General features: G+C 45.8%; 1 protein-coding gene across 2 annotated transcripts in view; it reads right to left on the reverse strand.

Annotated features, from left to right (window-relative positions):
- Positions 1-1,163: 1,163 nt before the first annotated feature.
- The window catches only part of Dap3 (death associated protein 3), a 29,937-nt gene continuing 19,914 nt past the window's right edge, over positions 1,164-11,186 (reverse strand). For both annotated transcript variants that reach the window (XM_029475232.1, XM_021158630.2), the window contains exons 5-13: positions 9,105-9,213; positions 8,680-8,772; positions 7,593-7,723; positions 6,642-6,722; positions 6,404-6,562; positions 5,245-5,304; positions 4,517-4,606; positions 2,850-2,967; positions 1,164-1,436 (exon numbers count right to left, since the gene is read on the reverse strand). In XM_029475232.1, the coding sequence (XP_029331092.1) occupies positions 1,351-1,436; positions 2,850-2,967; positions 4,517-4,606; positions 5,245-5,304; positions 6,404-6,562; positions 6,642-6,722; positions 7,593-7,723; positions 8,680-8,772; positions 9,105-9,213 (927 nt within the window). In that variant the 3' untranslated portion in view covers positions 1,164-1,350. The remainder of the gene's footprint in view (positions 1,437-2,849; positions 2,968-4,516; positions 4,607-5,244; positions 5,305-6,403; positions 6,563-6,641; positions 6,723-7,592; positions 7,724-8,679; positions 8,773-9,104; positions 9,214-11,186) is intronic.

Below are 11,186 nucleotides of genomic sequence, written 5' to 3' on the forward strand. Positions count from 1 at the left end.
ACAAACTGAAACAGCCTTTCCCCTGTAGGGCATGAGTGGGAGGCGCAAGATGCCTGGTGTGACTATAAAAGATGTCAACCAGTTTCAGGGATCAAAAAGTTTTTCATCCTTCCTCAAAATGTCTGGGAAAGTCAAAGTCAGGTCCCTAGGATGCATCCCAGCACTGTGGGATACTTTTTCACTGACAGCCCTTGCAGTTGTGGGAGTTGGTCTTGAATCAGATATGAGTGATCTCTTGTTGAACCGACAGGATAACATCATGGTGGGTGTTCAGGTTCTCACAGGGAATTCTTTACATAAAGCGTCAAACCTCCAAGACAAGGAAGAAACTACCTAGCAGTCAACAGCTGCCTGCCGAGTACGAGGTGCTCACAATGCCCTGACAGTTTAGCATCATTGTCCCACCAGGCAAGGTGAAACAAGAGAAGCCAAGGGCTAGTGCATGAGAAATGTGGAAATGGGATCTGGATTCTCACTGGGCATGGCACCTCTATCTACCCTAAGCACCTCGGTGGAGGTGGGGGTTGTTTAAGATGATCCTGCCAGCACACTAAGTTCTGCTCAGTCTGGGCTACGTGAGGTTTGGTTTCAGAAAAGAAGGCAAACCCACGGCAGCAGCCTGGGTGTGGTAGCTTCCTGGGGCCAGTGAGATGGTGGTGGCATTTGCCATGTAACCTACAAGCCTGACAATGAACACAGAAGGAGAGGGCTCAGTTACACAATTGTCCTGACCTCTGGATGTGTGCAAACAACGATACAAAAGTAAAAAGGATTAACTCTGATTTGAGTGACTGTGTCTTCACTTCTGTTAGGCGTGTACACAGATACCCTTCTGTCTGCAGTAGTGCCAATGCACTCTACATCATGGGCGCTCTCGTGGCATGGACGACGTGGCAAGGGGCTGGCCACACCATCCTGCCAGAACTCAGCTGGAGCTTCACCGATGTTCCACGAAATCAAAGTACAAACAGGAATTGAGAAGAGTTACCTGTCTATTAGGAATTCGGCTGTAAATCTTGGTCTCCTAAACAGACTTAAATCCAGAAGACAGAAGTAGTAATTTCTGTAGAAATGAGTTTCTTCAGATGCCAGCAAACAGAACACCAGAGAAACTGAGTCTGGCCAGTGTGAGAACCTTTCTTGTTGCAAATCCAATACAGCACTCAGGAGCAGATCTCTTTAATGTAAAAACCCGAACAGAAAACTGGTGTTAGCTGTAGGACAACAACATCCTATCGTTTCAAGTCCATCAGTGAGGTCAGGGTGCTTAGCTTGGAACCTTGGGACTTCCTCATGTGCAGTAGCTGAAGGAAACCTGTCTTCCCAGCATGCGGCCCCTGCTGTCCTTGCTTACAGCGAGGCGCAGAGCCGCTCCAGCTGCTCGGGGTTGCAGTTACTCAGGAACCTCAGCTCCTTCCTTCCTTCTTCTGTTGAAGCTGAAATGGAGCCAAACACGACCATGTCAGAAGCTTCCCTGTCCAGACAAGAGACCCCTGAACCAATCCCAACTGAGCACCTTTGGCTCACCACACTGCTGCTGCGCTCACTGAACAAAGCCGGAGCTCTGCATATGCTAGGTAGGGACTTCACACCCAACTATTATCTGTGCCAAGGTCTCAGGCAGCCCAGAGTCAACTGGGAGCATAGGCAGTCATTACTGGCTCTTCTTGTTCAAGAGATAGAGCACTTTACTTTGTCTATATCTTTTCTACATTCTGGGGAACAGCCAGAATGTTTGCAATGCAAGCCATCAAATCTGGCATTAAGAGTTAAGAGCTTCCAGAGCCCGGTGTGGCAGTACATGCTGAGCACAGGAGCCTCAGATAGAGGACTTGGGGGGGAGGGGAGGGGGAGATAAGCATGGGTACACAGCAAGATACTGCCTTAAAAAAACAAAAAACAAAAAAACAAAAAAACAAAGAAAAAGGAAAAGAGTTACTACTTGCTGAGCATGAGAGCAAAGACAGCGAGGACCTGGTCTGGTGCCAGCCACTTGCACAGTATCGACTCCTCTGCGTGGCTCAGCAGTCTTTCATAGGAGCACACTGTGGCTGGAGTTAGCTCAGCGGCTAAAACAGCACTTGTTGCAAAGGACCCACATCCAGCACCCACACGGCGGCTTACCACCTCCTCAAACACCTGGGCACGTGGTTCACACACACATGAAGGAAAGAATTAAAAAAATAAAAAATAAAAAAAGAGTAGAGCACAGACAATCCTTGTTTCTGGCCAGGGCTCATGCTGCCAAAAAATAATAAAGAAAGCAGCCCACCGGGCAAGTGCACGCATCAGTGAGGATAGCAGCAGCGCAGAGCTGCAGAAACTACCCAGCAGCTGGGTTGGAATGCTTCCTTCTGTAGCACCAACACTAGCCATCTTCCAACCACATCTGTATATTCTCTTATTGTATGGATCACTGCTGAGGGAAAGTGAGCGTCTCTCCCGGTCTGAGTCAGCAGTGCCCGCTGTAAATCATGCACTGAGTGTGTGTCTCGGTCCACAGCTGGTGGGTCTATTTTGGGAGGCTCTGAGAACTTGTAGGTTTTGGGCTCTGCAAAAGGAGCAGGTTCCTATGGGAGTGTCCTTAGGGGCTATACCTTCTCCAGGCCTCTCCTTGTCTCTCTGCCTCTGCCTACTGCCTATAAGGATGTGAACACCCTCTGCTCCTGGTGCCAAAATGTATCACTTTCTTACAAGTCCAGAAACATGAACTCAAGAGGCCATGAATGACTTTTCTAGATCTGTGAGCCCAAGAAAGCTACAGGCACCAGGTCACAGTGATACCTGGTGCAGGGACTCAGCAGATGATGCTGAGGGCAGCCTGGCAGGCGGATGGTGACATGACTGACCTTTCTCATGTTGAAGCCAGTTGTTCTCTAAGTAGTACTGGAAGGAACTTTCAAACTCCTTTGGATTATAGTTGGGAATGAGGATGGGAAGAAAGGGCTCTAGGGCACTAAATCCTTCCTGGAGACAAAAAGGATAAGGGATGCAGTGTTGGTTGAGAAGGAGATCAACAGAGACTGACTGCTTTGAGGATGGGTCCTTTTCTTTACTCTGCTCTACAATCACTCGGTTTCGCACTCAGTGCCCTGCTCTTAGCTTCTGCCTCACCTAGGACTGTATACACAGTGCCTAGTGAGTGCTTACATTGCCACAAACATGTTATTTAACAAGGAGATAATGAGCGTAGGGGGCCTGGGCATTGCCACAGAAACCACCAATTCAGGACAAGTCTGGGATATATAGTGAGTGCCTGTCTCAAAACAAAAACAAAATAAGCCAACTAAAAACATAAAATAGGGCTGGAGAGATGGCTCAGCAGTTAAGAGTATTGACTGCTCTTCCAGAGGTCCTGAGTTCAATTCCCAGGAACCACATGGTGGCTCACAACCATCTGTAATGGGGTCTGATGCCCTCTTTTGTGTTTAAAGAAAGCAATGGCACACATGAAGGCAAGAATTAAAAAAATAAAAAATAAAAAAATCTTAAATCTTAAAACAAAACCATTAAATAATGACAAGGCAAAAAGCAGCATGAGTCTTACCCTCACTAATTAAGAATCTAAAGCCAGCAGGGTGTGCGAACCCTAGAGCCTGGAAGGCCAAGGGGGATCGCTGTGAGTTTTTTTTGAGGCCTGCCTGATTTACATAGGGAGTTCCACGCCAGCCAGAGATACACAGTGAGCCTGGTTCAGAGTTTACACATTCATACTGTGGCTGGGGAGTCAGCTCCACGACCGGTCTAGCATGCACAGGACTGGGGTTTAGCTGCCAAAAATTTCCAAAGCCCCAAACAAATCTACCACTTAGCAAAGAAAGAATAGTATCGGAGAGAAAACAAATGTTTCTATTCATGTTACTATTGATGAAACTTTCAAAAAATGGGAAAGCTGACATTTCTAGAAATGAGGTGAAAAGTATATAGGATATGGAATTCTGTGAAATTATGACAAAATAAAAAAGATTCCGGGGGCTGGAGAGATGGCTCAGCGGTTAAGAGCACTGACCGCTCTTCCAAAGATCCTGAGTTCAAATCCCAGCAACCACATGTTGGTTCACAGCCATCTGTAATGGGATCTGATGCCCTCTTCTGGTGCATCTGAAGACAGCTACAGTGTACTTACATATAAATCTTTAAAAAAAAAGAAAAAAAAAAAGAAAGAAAAGCAAAAAGATTCCACACAATTCCTGCACATTGTACCTTGATCTCCACTCACATGTCAAGGCATGTGAACCCCGAGACATTAAAGAAGAAAGAGACAGTCCCTTAGCTCTGTGTCCTCGGCCTACCTAACACTGTGACCCTGCACTACAGTTCCTCAGGTTGTGCTGACGCCAAACAAAAAACTGTTTGGTTGCCACTTCATAACTGTTGTTTTGCTGCTGTTAGGAATCATAGTGTAAACATCTGACATGCAGGACATCTGACAGGTGACCCTCCCTCTACCCAGGCTGAGAACCGCCTGTAGACAGAACGGTTCCTCTAAGGGAAGCAGGCTTCTCCAGGCTGTGACCTTTCCCAGCAGCTCATGCGGCAAATAGGCTGTTCTGGACTTAAAGAGAGACCCGGTTTGGCTCAAGCTCAACACGATTGCACCTCCATGCTGAAAAAAAAAGAAAAAAGTGGAACTTTAAAAGATGAAAGTAAGAGACATGGTACATAATCATCTGTAGACTGTCTCACAACACTGTGGCTGAGCAAAAATAACTGGCAAAAAAAAAAAAAAATCAGTCATTAGTTCTAGATCTGCCTCTGAGAATTAATAGACTTATAGGTCTTACAAGTTTATAAGCAAGGTCTTATAGCTTCTATTTGCAATGTTGTCTGCGATTCCTGCACTCCTAGTACTTAAACAATTGAATGAAGCAGAGGAGTTCAGATCCGAGGCAGCGTGAGCTCTAAGCCAGCCTGAGCCAGAGTGAGCCCATCATATCTTGCTTGTGTGTGCCTTAAATCTCCACACCCAGGAGGCAGACCTCTATGAGCTCCAGGACAGCCATGACTACACGGTGAGAGCGCGCCACAAAAATTAGTATCTTAGACAACCAAACAAACAGCAGAGAGACAAAGACAGACAGGGAGACAGACAGACAAACAGACACACACACATACTACTGCAAAAGCTCTGTTGGTAAAGAGCTTTCTGCTGGGCCGCTCTGTCCAAGTGTAAATGATTCTTAAGACAAACGAACAGTAAGGACGCACATAGTTCCTGCAAGTCCTGAGCACCAAGGCACTCACCCAGTCATTTTTCACCATTTTCCTTAGATTGTGGACAAGGGAGAGTTCCTCTGGGGCAATCTACATGTTGTCAACAAGAGAGTGAAGAGGTTAGGACTTGTCTTGGCTGCTTACTTAAGAAAACTGACTTGACAATGATTTTTAAAAAGTTTTTTTAACTGCTATAACCATAGCACATGAACATACTTCCTCTGGAATAAGAGAGGGAGGGAGGAAGGAGAGGAAGAAGCAGAGAGGAGGAGGGAGGTCAACTGTACCAAGTGCACCCTCAACATTTCTGAGCCCTGGAGACCACAGCTTCCCTTCCAAATCACAGCACTTAGAAGCAGGAGGGAAGCAGAGAGCCTGGCGTGTCCTCTGTCCTCCTCTTTCTCACAGGTTCCTTTGCCTTGCATGGTGGCGCAGGCAGCATCGTGTGCTGCGTAGTTTTTGTCAACTTGACACAGCCAGGAGTGTTTGGGGAAGAGTGAACGTTAGGAAGTGCTGCCGTCTGGATCAGTGTTGATGGGGTAGGGGGAGCATCCCACAAGGACAAGAAAACCAACTGAACAGGGGAGGGGGAGCAAGTCACTCAGCATCACTCCTCCAGGTCCTCTGCTTCAGTTGAGTTCCCACCCTACCTTCCTTCAGTGGGCTGTGTGATGTAGATCTGTCCCTTTCCTTTATAAGTCACTTTGGCTCATGGTGTTTTACCACAGCAACGGAAAGCCAACTAAGACACGTCACTTTCTTGTCTGAAGCTAGTTCATTGTGTCTCTCTTCCCTGCTTCCGCAGTGCTGGAGATGGAGCCTGGGCTCTCATACACTACACATGCACGCACCACATGTGGTACTTACAACCAGCTGCACTGCTGGCTTTACAATTCAGTCTTCTATTGCTGTTGTTAAAGATTTATTTACTTTTATGTGTATGAGTGTTTTTCCTGGATGCATGCATGTGCCCATGGCAGAGACCCTGGAAGTAGAGTGATACATGGTTGTGAACTGTCCACTGGCTGCTAGGAACTGTCCCTGGGTCCCCAGCCAGAGCAGCCATTGCTCTTAACCAGTCACCTATGGTTCCATCTCCATATAATTCAAAACCTTCCCTGGGTCCCTCAGAAGAGAGCCTCAGATCTTATCCAGAAGAAAGTCAGAGGAAACAATTCTACATTCCTACCAAGGTTCTATCTTCTCTTTTCAGTGTGGTCCTTCCCCAGAGGGCATTGACTCCATCCACAGCCACCAGGAGGTGAAAGAGCCCTAGGGCACTCTGAGTCTTCAGCTCCTTCAGCACAACCCCAACAGCGTCAGTGGCGTTCCTCACTCGGGTTAGGCCCTGTGGGGAGAGGCAGGACTGTACTGCTGCCTGCTCTGGCTAGGACATGGTGTAACTGGTGTTTTGGTGTTTCTTGTACCTGTTCAACAACTTCTCCCAGAGGACTGCCTTTCTCAGTGCTTTCTCTCTTATTCCAAACATACTTCTCTTGAACTTTTATCTAAACGGAAAAAACAAAATAAGAAAATAAAACAGGCTGCTGGCTTAGGCCTAAGCCGTTCCAAATCTGGAAGGCACAGGGGTCAGCTGAACCACAGGAGATGCAATGCAGAAATGAAAGACTTTTAACTTCTCCTGGAGCTTTGTGTGTGGGGTGAGGGACAGTTGGGGGTAAGTGCTCTTTCCCCAGGCTACACCCAAGTATTGGCACTCACATTTTAAAAATTACATGTATTTATCTGTGTATGTGTATGTATGTATGTACGCGAGGGTGCATGTGAGCCATGATGCAGGTGTGGAGGTCACAGACAACTTGCCCAACACGTGGATCCTTGGATTCTACCTCAGGGTATGAGGTACCATGAGAAGAGCGTCATCTGCTGAGACATGGTCTCTGAGTCTTTCCACTTACAGTGGTAAGGCTTTAGTGTAGGGCTCACTCTAAGACTAGACGCTGGGGTTAGCTTTCCTGATTGAGGCAGAAGGACTGTAAGTTTAAGTCTAGCCTGGGGTGCATAGTAGGTTCAGAGTCAGCCCAATCTACATAGCAAATGAATAAATCAAAACTGGAGTGAATAATTTTACTCTCACATTTCTGGTTTATGTGGAGGAAAACCTTTCTGTTGTGAAAGATTCAAGGTTTTCTCAGGAACAATAAAAATCAGTCTAGACTTTTATTTCACTAGTCACTAAGAAAACAGCTTGCTGCAGCCACCTCTTTAAGTTATGAGCCCACTGTGAGCCATAAGTAGGAAAGGGATACAAAATGGCTTATTTATTCCTGATTTCAGTGCCAATTCTCTACAGTGTATCAACTCCTCAAGGTACCAAGAAGACAAAGTCATTTCCCATGGAATTCCGGAGCTGTCACCTGACTCAGGAAGCGCGCGTTGGTAGTTTTGAAATTCTTCAGCCAGGTAGAGGCCTCTAAGGGTTGATCAAAGCGCTGTTTGTTGTGCGTGGACTGCAGAAGCTCCCGGCAGTTTTTCACCCAAAGATGAGCTAAAAATGGATAAGAAAACAAATTAGGAACAGAAGAAACTTGACATACTGGTTTTTTATTTTGTAAAAAAAGAATTGATTTCTTTCATTTTGTGTTATGGATGTTCTGACAGAAGAGGTGTTGGTCCCTTTGTACTAGAGGTACAGATGTGAGCGGCTGTGTTGCTGCTTTGAACTGCACCTGGGTTCTTGGCAAGAGCAGCCAGTGCTCTTACCTGCTGAATCATCTGATTGCCTTACAAATGACTGTTTAAATTATGAGAAACATTAAAACCCACCACCAACAACAAATGAACATATTTTCTTTTGTGTGGTGGTACTGGGGACTGACCCTCTATGTCCTTGACCTTAGACCGGACATTACATTATAATCAGTACATAAGACATCAAGTGGACTGCCGTTTCTGCTTACTGCTAATTTTTAAAGGCAAATTAGAAAATGTGGATATTGGGGCTGGAGAGATGGCTCAGTGGTTAAGAGCACTGCTCTTCCAGAGATCCTGAGTTCAATTCCCAGCATCCATATGGTGGCTCAGAACCATCTATAATGAGGTCCCATGCACTCTTCCAGTGTGTGTCTAAAGACAGCTACAGTGTACTCATATAAATAAAAATAAATCTTAAAAAAAAAAATGTGGATATTTAAACTCTGAACAAAGGAGGATATATGCAAAGCATGAGGACTCAAATTTGTACCAAACTTGCTCTAAAGTGTCAAGGAGCGGTGCAGATCTGTGGACACTCCAAACACAAAATAGTAATTGACACAAACCTAAACCAAAGTGTTATATGTCTGTAGCTGACCCTTGCGAGGCTGAGGCAGGAGTGGGTGTGCTTCAGCTCAAGAATTCAGACCAGCAAGGGTAGTATAGTATGGCCACTGTCTCCTAAGCAATCACAGTGCTGCCCACAGCAAGGTGACTGCCTGACAGAGAAGACAGACAGAAAGTCCTTACCATCTGGGATATGCAGAATCAGCCAGTCATGTTTTGCACAGTAATGAACCACATGGCAGAGACTGAGGGTCTTTCCTGTCCCCTTCTCCCCATCTGAAGTGTATGTTAAAGAAAACATCAGCTGGGAGTAGCACATGCCTTTAATTTCAGCACTGGGGAGGCAGAGGCATGTGGATTTCTGAGTTCGAGGTCAGCCTGGTCTACAAAGTGAGTTCCAGGACAGCCAGGGCTACACAGAGAAACCCTGTCTCAAAAAACAAAAACAAAACCAAAATAACCATCAGAAGCAACATGTTTCCCACCAACAGCATTTCTCTGGTGCAAGTCTTCAATCACAGCACTCAGGAGAGGCAGAGGCAGGCAGATCTGGTAAGTTTGAGGCTAGCCAGAGCTGTATTGCATGAGCTTGTCTCATAAAAGGATACAAAGAAGATATCGCACAGCTGGATGAGCAAAATTGGTATTTTTCAGGTAGCCCAGAAGCTCGAGAGCTGGCTTCCTGACCATCAGACAAGCTTCGCCAAAAGTCTTCACCTAAGCAAACAGGAGAAAGATGGTGGGCATGGAACTCCTAGCCCTTCTAACCACATGTACACTAACTAAGACACAGCAAACCAGATTCCTAAACTCACCTGTATCCAGGTCTGAGAGCTTGGGTTAAATATGAAAATCAATCCATGCATTTTAGTGGATATCTGAGGTTTATTGTTTCATATCAAGAAACATAAGTAGCTACCTTCTGATGCTGCTTCTTTGTTCATATTTTATTTTGTGACGGCAGGAATAAAACCCATACCAGGCAAATGGATGCATACACCCCACCCTACAACTAAGCTATACCTCAGATCCAGCATGGTTGCTTTTATATAAAGACGTCTCGCTCCCAGACAAAGTTAACTGATGCCATGCCTCTAATCCTAACAAAAATTTTGATGACAATGTTTGTATGATCTAGAAGTTAATTCCTTTTTCTTCTCTTCTTTTGTATTTTTATGACAGGGTTTCTCTGTGTAGCCCTCCCTGGCTATCCTGGATCTCACTCTGTAGACCGGTACACCGAGCTGGCCTTGAACTTAAGAGATCTGCCTGCCTCTGTCCTGACCGCTGGGATGGAGGGATGTGCCACTACTGCGAGCTTGTTTCCTTTCTAATATTAGTCCTTACAACTTGCTTGCTGCTAAGCCAGATGCCCTGAGTGTCATTTCTAGAATAACAAGGTGGAGAGAACCAATTCCCCAAATTATCTTCACACCCACACATGAGGTGCGTCAAGTGCTCCCACCTCTGACAATAAGAAAAAATCAAATAAACACATTGAGAAAATCCTTCATACTAGAACCAGGTGTGGTGGTAGGTAACTATTAAACCAGCACTAAGTAGGCTGAGACAGGGGCATTGTTACAAATTGGAGGCTAGCCAAGATAACATAGTCGTACCCTTTCCAGGACAATGAGCCCGCAACAATACCAATCACGCAAACAAAAACAAATTCGCAAATACCATGCGAGTCAACCCCCACCCCCGTCCCCCAATAAAAAACAAGAGCAACACCACAAAGAAAAATCCGGGACTGCGACAGTGCAGGTGACAAAGTCTCTGTGTACGCATGAGAACCAGAGGTTAAGCTCCAACACCCATAAAAAATATCAGGGCACAGGAGTGTGCTTGTAGCCCTGGCAGCAGAGCTTAGAGAGGTGGATGCCTGAGGCTCTGTCACCAGCCAGTGGCTTACTAGCAAGGGCCAGGCCCCAGTTCTTGTTAAAAAACGAAAAGGGGGAAGGGGGAGCTGGAGAGAAGCTAGTCAGTTAAGAGCGGCTGCTCTTGCAGAGGTACCAGGCTTAGTTCCTAGCACTTCAGTGGCTGCTCACAACTGTCTAACTCCAGCTCCAGAGGATCCTGCACCCATGCCTGATTCTTCTGGCACTGAAAACATGTGCTACACAGGCAAACATGAAGACAAAACACCTATATTAAACAGGCAAACATGAAGACAAAACACCTATATTAAACAAACAAACAAGCCAGTAAAACGTGAATGTCTCTTGAGGAAGGACACTTCAGTCTGATGTCAGGGTTCTCTATATATGTCCATATGTACACCTGAACGTACTACATACATACATACGATTTATTTGGAAAATCATTCCTGTTTAGCACAGACATGATTTTTTCTTCTCTCTCTCTCCCTCCTCCTCCTCTTCTTTCTTCTTCTTTCTTCCTTCCTTTTCTTCTTCCTTCTTCTTCTTTCTTCTTCCTTCCTTTTCTTCTTCCTCCTTTCTTCTTCTTCCTTCTTTCTTCTTTCTCCTTCCTTCTTTCTCCTTCCTTTCCTCTTTCTCCTTCTTCCTTTCTTCTTCTCCTTCTTCCTTTCTTCTTTCTCCTCCTCCTCCTCCTTTCCTCTTCTCCCCCCCCCCCCCAAAAACACCTCCCCCCCCCCCTCCCCCCCCCCCTCTCTCTCTCTCTCTCTCTCTCTCTCTTTGCATCTGTTGGATCAATCTTTTTTTTTTTAA

This window comes from Mus caroli, chromosome 3 (assembly GCF_900094665.2).
Source record: "Mus caroli chromosome 3, CAROLI_EIJ_v1.1, whole genome shotgun sequence".
Lineage (NCBI taxonomy): Eukaryota > Metazoa > Chordata > Mammalia > Rodentia > Muridae > Mus > Mus caroli.